Source organism: Meleagris gallopavo, chromosome 1 (assembly GCF_905368555.1).
Source record: "Meleagris gallopavo chromosome 1, MGAL_WU_HG_1.1, whole genome shotgun sequence".
Classification (NCBI taxonomy): domain Eukaryota; kingdom Metazoa; phylum Chordata; class Aves; order Galliformes; family Phasianidae; genus Meleagris; species Meleagris gallopavo.
Window position 1 is genome coordinate 154476672 of NC_139404.1, and position 12263 is coordinate 154488934.

A 12263-nucleotide genomic window follows, 5' to 3' on the forward strand; every position below is an offset into this window, starting at 1 on the left:
AACCCCCCTACTATGTGCAGGGTTGCCAACCACCAGACCAGGCTGCTCAGAGCTACATCCAGACTGGCCTTGAATGCCTCCAGGGATGGGGCATCCATAACCTCCTTGGGCAACCTGTTCCAGTTGTCACCACCCTCTGTGGTGAGTGAAAAACTTCCTCCTAATATCTAACCTAAACCTACCCTGTCTCAGTTTAAACCATTCCCTCTTGTCCTATCACTATCCACCCTTGTAAACAGTCGTATCCCCTTCTGTTGATAAGCTCCCTTCAAGTATTGGAAGGCTACAATGAGGTCTCCCTGGAGCCTTCTCTTCTCCAAGCTAAATAAGCCCAGTTCCCTCAACCTTTCCTCATAGAAGAGGTGCTCCAGCCTTCTGATCATCTTAGTGGCCCTCCTCTGGATCTGTTCCAAAAGCTCTGCATCCTTCTTGGTCTGGAGGACCCAGGCCTGGATGCAGTACTCCAGATGGGGCCTCACAAGAGCTGAGTAGAGGGGGACAATCACCTCCCTCTCCCTGCTGGCCACCTCCTTTTTAATGCAGCCCAGAACACAGTTGGCCTTCTGGGCTGCAAGCGTACCCTGCTGGCTCATGTCCAGCTTCTTGTCCACCAGGACTCCCAAGTCCTTCTCTGCAGGGCTGCTCTCAAGGAAGTCTTCTCCCAGTCTATATAAGTACCTGGGATTGCCCTGGCCCAAATGCAACACCTTGCACTTGGCCTTGCTGTACCTCATTAGATTCTCATGGGCCCACTTCTCCTGCCTCTCCAGGTCTCTCTGGATGGCTTCCCTTCCCTCCACTGTATTGACCGTGCCACTCAGCTTGGTGTCATCTGCAAACTTGCTGAGGATGCACTTGATGCCATCGTCTATGAGAATCTGAGAGTCTACTTGGAAACTTTCTCCTGGTAGTAGCATATCATTCCATTGGCATAAAATCTCCAAAGAAGAAACTTCACCATTGCAAACTTCATACTGGTTCCCATTGCTACCATGTGGTAAATCTAGGTTACTTCTTTTGTCCTTTGGGAAAGACAGAAGTCTGTGAAAACAAGTTTCCCACTGTGTAAGTGACTTGCCTAACTGGTTATTGGCCATAAACCAGAATGCAAACACAGATGCAGAAGAAAATTTCTCCTTTCAAATTATCTTGTCTGAAGCCCTGACCATGGGAACGCAGTGGACCAAAGGAAAAGCAAATTGAGATTAGGCAGGAATTCTCCCTTCAGCAAGACAGCAACACTGAGATTTCTGGACTACTATCTATATGACATCTATATGTCCAACAAAGGAAGAAAGTCTGCACAGTGTCAAAATTAGCTAAGCCATCAAGGTGCATCTATTAAGTCATGAGACAATTAATAGCATGACCGTGAGACAGTTGCTCTGTTCCTCCTCATATGTGAAAACACAGTAATCTTTAACTGCTTGAGAGTGATCATCAGACTGAAGGACATAATTAACTAAAAGCGCTACAGTTACTACCTACATTACAGTAAATTAGGTGGTAGTTTTTCAACTTCTCAATTTCTTGCTTTCCAGGTTAAATGCCTACTTATAAATGCACAACCAAATCTAAACATAAGAAAAGAGAAAAGAAAAGGGAAAGGGAAACAAAAAGGAAAAGAAATAGGAAAAAGAAAAGGAAAATGTGTGACTGTCACATAAAGAGAAGAGATACAGGTTAATCCTGAACTAACTTTCATCATCCATCAGATGATCTTGTACACTGAGCCCAAGTTACTCCAGAATGTATCTAGAGTTTTCCTTATTGGTTAACCAAGGCCTTATATCTCAAGCAGCTCATACAGTTTGAACCAACTGTTTGCCAAAATTTTTCAAAGACAGGATTTGAAGATGATACCTACTTGTGACCCAGTGTGTTACACAACTCAAAGGTGCAAATTCTTTGCCTTTTGCAGCATTGGGAATGTTGTATGGGCACGATTGTAGGTGTTTGGCTCTGACTGGAACACCATTGAGTATCCCAACCTACAATGAACAAGCAAACACTCAAGACATTCAGCACAACTACGAAAGCATACCTTGAGCTTATCTACGTGATTTATTCTATCCAGACAAGGACTGTATGTCATCTTCCTTGCATCTCATCTCCAAAGCAAAGAGAACAGACGGCTCATAAAAAAAACATGTAAATGCTGTTCATTAACAATCTCTGAGCAGTATGTGTGAAAAAAAATGATAGGTAGATAGATAGATAGATAGATAGATAGATAGATAGATAGACAGACGGATTGGATATTGGAAAAAATAACCTCAGGAAGAGTACTGAGGTATTGAAACAAGCTGCCCAGGGAGGCAGTGGAGTTACTGTCCCTGGAAATGTTCAGGAAATGTGCAGATGTGGCACTGAAGGACAAGGGTTAGGGGGCATGGTGACATTGGGTTGGTGTTTGGACTCGGTGACCTTAGTGGTCTTTTCCAACATGAATCATTCTACAATTCTAGATAGGCAGATAGATAGAAAGACAGATAAACATCACTTGAGAAGAAAAAGACAAGGCCTAACTGAAATATCTTACAGAGTTCCTCTAGTTTGGCATGTCAGATGAGAAGGCAAACCTCAGAAAAGTACACAGCAATAGTTGCACCTCCTATCAAGTCTTAACCACTGAGCAGATACTCCAGTTGCTCTCAGAATGACGGACAGAATGAAGGACTTGCTCCCTGCATGCACCTTAAACAGAGGGGGTCGGTGAGGGTGAAAGAGACAGAGGATGGGAAAAAAAAAAAAAAGAAGAAAATAAAACCATAAGTAACATTTTTTCCATTTTTGCTTTTTCTAAGCTTGGACCTAGCAAATGAAGAAGCAAATCCTAGTTGGTGAAGGAGAACTTAAGCCGATTTCCGCCCGCCCGTGCCACGCTCCGCCGCGCTCTCCCAGCGCTGGCCCGCGGACTCTCCGCAGGGAGCGCAGCACAGCGCGGCTCCGGCTGCACGGGCGCTAGTGGGCGCTGCGCGTCTGGTTAAGTTCCTCTGAGCAACGCTATCCCACGTTGCATCCAGCCTCAGGGAAGGAACTGGGGCAACAACTGCTGCTTCGGCATGACGGACTTCGACTGCGTGTATAGTCTCCTTTTATACCTCTTCGCTTTGCTGGAGCTGAGCTGGAATAGGTCACTGAACACGCAGGAACGAGGCAGGCAAAGCACTTCTTTTTGAAATTATTATTATTATTGTTGTTAAATTCAGGACCTCGCAAAGCACCACTCCGCGTTACTCCTCAGGTGTCGTTTCGGTCATGCAACGCAAAACATCCACAGAGCCCACGAGAACAGCAGCTGAAAGCTGTCCAAAGAGCGGTGCGTGCCAGGTTACCTCTGAGCTCCTTTAGGCACGGTTGGCAGCATGCGTACCTGTTTCGTCCAAGCTGGGCTGGGAGAGACACCCTTGGCACTTATATATATACATATAAATATACAAAATAAAAAATATATAGTAATATATATAATATTATTTGCTTTTTTGTTGTTATTTAACAAAGACTCTGTAGTAGTGTTGCAAGAGATGCAAAAAATAAGTATAATATAGTAATAAATACAACAATAATAAATATAACAACAATAAATATTAAAAGAACGATAACAAGAAGAACAAAAGACACCAACACCTCGGCGCAGAACCTGAGCCCACTTAGCAACTTCCAGACTTTGTTCCCCCGCTTTGTTATCGGCACACAGAAGACGGAAATGGGAGATAACGCTGCCATGCAAATGAAGCCAACAGCAGCCCGCTCTCACTTAGGGTCCTGCGCGATGCACGCTTTGCCCCAGAGCAGCTTTTTCCCTCCCCGAGCAACGCGCATTGTCCTCTGACAGCTGATTCTTATCGTTCCGGTGGGGGTATTGTGTTTCAGCTCGTGGCGCTGGAAAACACTGCAACTTTCTTTGAAGTTAAATGGCTTCATTTTGTTTCCATGTCTGAATAACTCTGCCCGGGAACTGGAGTGACCCAAAGGCGCTCATTCACTGCAACCTGCTCCGAAGGGAGGGAGGGAGGAAGGGAGGGAGGGAGAAAAGGATGGAGGAAGGGGGGGGGAGAGGCTCCCCACCAGCCCCAGTGGCATCGTAATTAAATTTTATTTTATCCCACCGAGGCATGCAAAATATCGAGCAAAATACAAGTTTAAGTAATTTGTTTGTATTCTTATCTGCAGGAGTTGGAAATTAACAGCCCCGCTAGTTTACTGTTAAGCCTGGAGAGCGAGAGATTGCTTCGCAAACATTGCAGTTATTATGGCTGCAGTTGGTACTCTTTGTATAAATTATTGATCAGCCATCTTATTTTTCTTTCTGCTTAATGGATATTATAGCGCGGCCGTTTACACGCCGTGGTTAAGGTTGTGTCAGCACTTCCATTTGTAGCATCCCCCTCTTACCTCTTACCCGGAGTTCTCTCTAACCACCCGCTCCGGGCTGAAACTTTTCCAACAGGGGCTCCGACTCCGAAAGATCCCTTTTACCTCTGCCCCATCTAAGAACAATTACAAAGTTTGGCTTTAAGCGACTCGAGGAGGAAAAACTGCATCTCGCAGGCTGTCAGCCCATATCTAAAAAAGAGCCCGGTGTGCATTTTTCCTCTTATTATTAAGGGCAGCAATCAGCGCCCGACCGCTGCCGGGGGCACTGAGCCCCGCCGCTCCCCCCGGCCCGGAGCGCCCGCGGGCGGCAGGACCGAACCCCGCGGCGGGGTGGGGGCACCGGGAGCGGGGATTGAATCGGGGCACCGCGGGGACCGGGAGCACTGATAGTGGGTCAGCCTGGGTCGGGAGCGCTTACGTCCGGCCGCTTCCCTTCGGTCAGCCTGGGTCGGGAACTGGAGATGGAGCGATGGAGTGAACTAATTCTAAGAGAACATTCATGGGAAAGGGCATCTCAGATGCTATCCCCACTTACAATTTAATGTCAGGGCTTTGCACTTAGAATTCCTGCTCCGAGAGACTTTTCCTACCTGTTGGTAGGGGAATTAGGGCTACGGACCTCTGAGAGCATCACTCGAGTTATGCTCTCATCACATCTCCATCTGTCCCAGCCCTGATTCGATTCACGCAAGGAAGTCGGGTATAATTTCCCTGCCGCCACCGCAGCTCTCTCCATTGGCTGTCAGTCGGATGGGAACGTGGCAGGCAGTGCTGCTCACCTGCTCCATCGCTGCGGCCGTACAGCGCTGCGCCGTGGGACTCCGGGACCGCAGCATGAGCGCATGGCTCCGCGCAGCGCCGGGTTTTTTAGTTGCTGACTTTGAAATATATTCTCTGAAGTCATAAGTGCGACTTAGGGAGAAAACAGTAATTTGTAAATAAGCGAGGAGCTTAATTGGAGCTGAGTGTCCGCAATTTGCATATATATACGCGTGTGTCGGGTGCTGGGGAATGGTGCGGAGGAAGGGTGCGGAGGTTCCCGAGCGTCGGTCATCTCTTGGCCGGAGCATCACTGCATCCCCGGAGGTAGCGCTCAGTTCTGGTGAGGATGAAGAGGGAGCACCGAGAGGCGCTCCTGGGGCCGGACCCATCTGCTCGGCAATGAATGTCCCCGCAGTCAGCGCGGGGCCCCGCGGAACAGTGCCGGCGCAAAGCAGCCGCGTGAGCAGCGCCGCGTGCGAACTGTCGGGCGCGGAGCCCCGCCGGTACCGCGCTGGGACGCGCAGCCGCCGCTTCCCACTGCCTCGCTGAGATCCGCACGTTCAGAAATTAGCTCAGGTAGCGACGTGCTGCCAGCGCTGTAACTTCTGAAAGTTGTTTTTAGAAGTTCCTTCGCTTCCATTCTTCCTTTTCCTTATTAGGATCATTATTTGTTACTAATGCCCCATCCATAAATACAACGTGCAGTAAGCACGGTGTGTAAGCAGCCCTGCCATGCATTCTGGACTTCTACTGATATATGGTATGCTACTCAGAAGTGCACGCTATTGTTGGAGCTGTTTGTGCCGGGCGTGCTAATGCACTGTTTGATGGAGTGAATTAGCAGTCATAACAATCTGGCAGTCTGGCCATAGGAGTGTGCTCCAATTGATTTGTGTTATGGCTGGACTGGAAAATCTCGTGTTAGTTGTTTTTTGCCCTGGGGCATTGTTTGTACCAAACTCCACTTTTCATTTAATTTTCCAATAGATTTTGAAAGACCAAAAGGTTTGCGATCAACATTTGCTGCACTTTATTATTATTCAGTTATTAAAAATACCCTATGAGTAATTTCAGGTTCCCCCAAACCTCGCTTTCAATTAGAGTAAACACAATTAGTGTGATGTCGTGCTCAGAATGGCAAATCTCCCTCTGTATCTGCTAAGCGTGTTATCTGCTTGTCCTGTCACCGAAAGGAATCCAGTTTGTATTTGTGTTGGACGAGGTCTCTGCTAATTTGACTATAATGCAACAATTAGAAAAACACCACTGTGGTCCCCACTTTCTTACTGCTGGTACAACACTGCATACCGACCCTGACTGCATTCAGCAGTTTGCAGCGTTCAGCAAATACCCTGGTGGAAGGGCAAAGAGGGACCTGGTCCCAGGCTCCCAGCGTTTTCCTGAGTAATGCAGGGGGGGATGGATGAGGTCCCTCCCTCTTTCTCAGCCTTCTTCCAAATAACAGAGAGCTCCTGGAAGTAGGATGCTGCCTGCAAACCCAGGGAGCGACAGCTGAACAGAACTTACCTTCTCACAGTGTCTGTCCCTGTCTGAGCCTCCTGCTCAGCAGTCGCTTGCCAGAGTTGTAATGCAGCACGATTAAACCTAAAGCGTGACTCTATTGATCATGCAGAAAGCCTTCTGAAACGATAGAGTTTCTTCTCTTTGGAAACTGGGGAACAAAACAGGTCACTAAAAAGCGTAAGTCAAGACACAAGAGAGAAATGCATTTTTTTGGAAGAATGAAGTCAAAAGAATTGCACGAAAAAATATTGTACATGAAGTTAATGTGATGATGCACAATTCATCCCCACCATGTGCCTATCTGCTGTGCATCCCCCCATCCATTCCTTCACATTCACTCAGCACACATGTATCTCTCTCTTTTTTTTTTTTCTCCTTTTTCCCTGAATGAATTAAAATCTTTAATTATCAATAATAACAGAAGAAAGAGGAGGTAGTGGTGTGCTGCCTGACCTCCTGTCAGTCAGGTACTCAGATTCCTTGAAACGCAACAACTACAATGCATTTTCTAATTTCATTTCACCCTTTACAGCTGTCCTCAAAATTGTAATTTAATACAATAGTGAACCCTGTATCAGTCTTTTTTTTTTTGAGTAATAAATTACAATCATTGTCAATACATCTTACTGCTTTAACATACATTTTATTATACTGAAATTGTCAAAAGAAAAAAAGAGACAGAGAAGCAGAGCGAATCCCTGCCCTGAACAGTGCTATGCGCAGAGCAGAAACCCAGCTTCAAACAATATTCCAGGAAAGAAATTAAAGACTTCTTAATTAGTGCAGCAATTAAGCTTTCTTGGTCGCATTTTAATCAGCCCAGGCCCTATCAAAGGACAAACAGAACGATTTGCAGGTCTTTGAATTTTAAACAGTCTTATTGATTTCAGCACCGTAAGTCTTCGCATGACACAGGGAGAATTTTCAAATATCAGTTACAGTCACTGGAGTTTTGCTGATACCGACTCAGGGCAACAAAGAAAACACCCAACAATATCACTGCAGGAAGGGGCAGCAAGAAATGGAAATGCAACCTAGAGAAAGTTCACAACCAGCTGTCTCAGGGCGTGTTGGTGTGTCTGCGTGTTAGAACAAACCCAGCTGTTTGGGAACACTTACCGAGCTGGAAGTTTCCAGGAGCTTCAAGCCCTTCCATAAATCTCCTTATTTCTGGGTTTCTAATCCCATTGTTCCATTTAAAAGAGGAAGGTTTTAACCCAAACCTGTGGTGGTAAACCCTTTCAAACTACATTTTCTTCATAACGAACCACAATGAAGGTACATCCGTGAGGGCACACAATGAGAAAACAAGAAGGTCCCATTTGCAGCACCTTGCAGGAAGGCAGGCCATACACAACACAATAGGTTTTCTCGTTAAGGGTTCAGTTGCTCTCTGGGTGTCCTGCTCTTGGCTCTATCTTGGTTTCAAGGAGCTCATTTGGTCTTCACAACAAGAGAAGGTGAGCTGGAAAGGGGCACTGAGGCAAAGAAAGCACGGTTAGAGCTGTTTTGCTACATCTGAAGATGGTGCATTTTTTGTTTTTCAGTGTATTCCAGTTTTTATGTCAACTTTAGGTGCTGCCTCTGGGACTGAGGTTGCGTGAACTTCTCCAGGAGAACAGGCTGGGAACTGTGTGCTGCAGGATGTTCTGCACCACCATGGGTGCACAGGATCTCAAAATGAAAGTCGCAGTGTGTTCCCTTGGCTGTATTTGCCAGTTTAAAAGCCTTTGGTGTAGGGTATCTGACATTTCACAGTTGGATGAACCCTTCCTGGTACCAAACCACAAACGCTCTTCCATTACAGCTGGAGCACAATGAGCAGGACATCATATGAGAATCGCATGGAAATTCCCTGCGTGGAATTACTACAGTGAGATTATCCACTCAGAAGATGTGTCATCCCGTGAATCATATCGCACATAATAATACACTTAGAGAAGCTACAGCAGCTATGGGCACATACATGCATCACAATTAAGTGCATAACTTGTACTTCTGAAACTGAAAGCCTCATACACGCATTAGCCCAACTTCTGCACGTTTCCAACGGCACGAAAGGCCATTTCTTCACCCCTTCGAACAATAAAGTGCCCTCATGAGGAGCAGCGCAAAGCCGATGGTCCGCCGGACCTACCCAAACACCCCACGTTGCTTCACAGCTCCGTCCCAAGCTACGGGCCCGGCCCTCAGAACCACGCAGACCCCGCGCGCATCCCGCGGGCCGCGCCACTGCGCATGTGTGCCCGGCGCCGCGCCCTGCTCCGCGCGCCGTACCTGGCGGCCCCGCCACCTGTGGCGCGACGCCCGCCCTCCGGAGCGACTCGGGCGCCCGCCCCGTACACAAAGGGGCCTGGCGCTGCCCTGCTCCCGCCCCGCCGGGAGGGGGCGCTCCGCTCTCGGGGGAACAACGGCGGCCACAACGCCGAGCCCGCCGCAGCGCTGCTCCCGCCCGCCCGCAGCCCCGAGCGCGGCGCGCTGTTGGGAGCGGAGCCGCTCGCGCTTCTCCGCAGAGCGCTGACAAGCGGCGGCCGACACGGGCTGGGGAAATTACATCCCGTCTGCGGCGGGGTGAAACCTGAAACATGTCATCTAACGGTTCCGAGGGGCGGGGAGGGAAGGGGGAGACTGGAGAGACACTGTTCCCCGCGCCCCCGCTCCGGGCTCCTGGTTGGGTAATTCGGGTTAATGCCGCGAGCGAGCCCTGCGCCGCTTCAAAGGGTATTTCAAGTTGCCGGAGCTCCGCCCCCCGCGCCGTGTGACAACAACAACTCGTCCGGAGCGGGCGGCAGCGGCGGCGGCACTTCCCGGCTCCTTTTCTCTCTGTCATTCCCCTCTCAATCTTTGATCAATGTACTCGCCGGAGAGAGCCCGGGTCCTCCACACCTCCTCCTTCTCCCGGTCGCCCTCGCCGCGGTGCTAGCGCGGGGCCGCAGGCAGGAGCTGCCCTCCCCCTCCCCTCGCCCCGGCCCCGCCGCCCGGAGCGGACTTCTCTCCTCCTCCTCCTCCTCCTCCTCCTCCGGCCCCGCTCGCGGGACACTTTGTGCGTTCGGCGCTCACTCCGTCCCTGCTCTGCTCTCCCGCTGCCGCAGCACCTGAGCGGGGCTGTCCCCCTTTCTTTTCCCCCCCCTCCTCCCTTCCTCTCCTCTCTTTTTTTTTTTTTTAATAGATATATATTTTTTTAATTTTCCCCCTTCTCCTGCGCGCGTGTGTGGGAACTTTCCCCCTCCCTGCCCCCCCCGCCGTATATGTGACCATGGCCGTTCCGGCTGCGCTGATCCCTCCGGCCCCGCTGGTCCCCCCTCAGCCTCCGGTCTCAACTTCTGCCGCCTGCACTACCACCACCACCACCTCCTCGGCGGCCGCCACCTCCTCTCCGGCTCCGGCCATCGCTCCCCCGCCGCCCGCCTCGGGGACAAACCTATTCCGCCCGGAGCCCATCGCAGCGCCGGCGGCGGCGGCGGCCACAGTCACCTCCACCGCCACCACTACCACCACCGGAGGCAGCGGCGGAGGCGGCGGCAGCGGCGGCGGCGGCAGCCCCAGCCTGGGCAGCGGCACCGGCGGCGGCACCTCCGGCACCTCCACGCCCAACGCCGGCGCGGCCGGCAGCCTACCCGGCAAGCCCGTGTACTCGACCCCGTCCCCGGTGGAGAACACCCCCCAGAATAACGAGTGCAAGATGGTGGATCTGAGGGGGGCCAAAGTGGCCTCCTTCACCGTGGAGGGCTGCGAGCTCATCTGCCTGCCCCAGGCGTTCGACCTCTTCCTGAAGCACTTGGTGGGGGGCTTGCACACGGTCTACACCAAGCTGAAGCGCCTGGAGATCACGCCCGTGGTCTGCAACGTGGAGCAGGTCCGCATCCTGAGGGGGCTGGGGGCCATCCAGCCCGGCGTCAACCGCTGCAAACTCATCTCCCGGAAGGATTTCGAGACCCTCTACAACGACTGCACCAACGCCAGGTACCGCCGCGAGCCGCGCACGCGGCCCCCCGCCCCCGTCCCACCCCCGCGCGGTGCGGCGCCGCTCCCCGCTGCCGGCCCGGGGGTGAGGGGGGGGGGCGGCTCTGCCCCCTGCCCTACCCGGCGCGCTGCTGTCCCCTGTTCCGTGTCCCCCCCTCCCCCCGAGGCCGAGGTGTGGCCCCAAGTGCCGCTGGGGTGCAGCTTTAACCCTTGTGGAAAAGCGGCCGGATGGGGGAGCGGGGGGGGAGGGGGGTTTGCGTACCCGTGGGGTGAGGCGCTGCCCAGAGGCCGCTGGGCCGCCGAGCGCTGTCACACACTTTTGTGCGGCCGCCACATGGCGGGCGGGGAGGAGCGGGCTCCGCTCGGGGCAGGGGGCGCGGGGCCGAGCAGGTGCGAGCGGGTTGGCGGGGCTGCGGCGCGGGGCCGACGCGGGAGGGGGAAGGGGGACGACGGGAACGCGCTCAGGGGGCGCGCACGGAAGCGCGCTCCCGGCCCCCCTTATCCTGGGGTCGGGCGGAGGGGAGGGGGCGGGGGGGAAGCCCCAAAGTTGGCAGCAAGTGGGGAGAAACAGAAGGAGCTGGCGAAAGAGGAAATTCCTGCCGCGGCTGCAGCCCGCTCGGGGAGAAAGCGTGAGGCTGTTACCTCCGCGTCCGTAGGTTACGGGAGGGGGGTCCGTAACGGTCGCACCGCCGCCGTGACCCCGCTGCCCCGCGCTGGGGCGGGCGCGCCCGCGGGATCCCGCTGCCGCTCTCAGCGCAGAGCACGGCGGTTCCTCGTTGTCACATCTCGGGGTGCAGCAGGAGCCGGCACGTGGGAAATTAACCCCGTGCGGTTTCGTGTTAGCAGCAGGACAACGTGCCCTGCTTCCCCGCACGGACCGGGCCGGGGATGGCACCGAGAGATGGGTGAGCGGATGGATGGAGCTCCTCAAAGCTCAGGGCAGCGCAGCCCGGCGAAATCCCAGTATTGACAGAACCCCAACTTTGGGAACTACGTTGTTGCAGCGCACATCGATAGGTGTTTCTGTTGTCAGAGCTCTGCAAGAGTTCAACATTTGCTCCTTAAACTGGTGGAAGTTTCATTTTGTCACGCGCGCATTGTGCCATACACAACTTCGACACGTGGGAATACAAAAGGGAGAAACTTTTCTTTGGGGGCAGGGCGGGTGCAGGTCCCCGTACCCGGCAGGGCATGGGGCTGGCAGCAGGGCACGGCCGTGGCACCAGCGCTGTGCCAGCCGCCTTCCAGCAACACAGGTCTGTGCTGCGCTGCCAGCCAGCACAGTGGGAATTACAGTCGTGGGTTCAGGAGTGGATGGGATCTGACCCTTAAAAAGCGTAATTGTAGTAGACGTATTTATACATCCATTAAGCAAATAACTTAATGGGAAGGATTTGTGATGGGTATGCAAAATGTGTTATTACGGTGTAGAAAGATAAAGCAAAGTGGGTCAGTGAGTTTGGGTCAGAACGGATGATACCATCGGAACATCAAACTGTATTTACTTTCTGGGTTTCCCCTCTGATACGTTTCATTGTGGCTCTTCGTTCCTTATGAACTAATTATTTGTAATTATTTCTGGCTGTACAGTGCTTACGTAGGGCATTGTGATCCACTCGGTGCAGTGACTGCAG

The 12263-nt window shown here is 52.2% G+C and overlaps 1 protein-coding gene and 1 long non-coding RNA gene across 8 annotated transcripts in view; one reads left to right on the top strand and one right to left on the bottom strand.

Moving 5' to 3' along the window:
- Positions 1-8099: 8099 nt before the first annotated feature.
- Positions 8100-11467, bottom strand: LOC146545723 (uncharacterized). 2 transcript variants are annotated; one of them, XR_014880952.1, is made up of 2 exons: positions 11272-11467; positions 8100-8521 (listed from the first exon to the last, which is right to left on the bottom strand). It is a non-coding gene; the product is annotated as an uncharacterized LOC146545723 (long non-coding RNA). The 2 variants fall into 2 exon arrangements; XR_014880953.1 differs by having other exon boundaries at positions 10892-11467.
- The window catches only part of DACH1 (dachshund family transcription factor 1), a 361366-nt gene continuing 359025 nt past the window's right edge, over positions 9923-12263 (top strand). For all 6 annotated transcript variants that reach the window (XM_085215752.1, XM_085215750.1, XM_085215751.1 and 3 more), the window contains exon 1: positions 9923-10629. In XM_085215752.1, coding sequence (XP_085071878.1) covers positions 9923-10629 — 707 coding nt within the window. The remainder of the gene's footprint in view (positions 10630-12263) is intronic.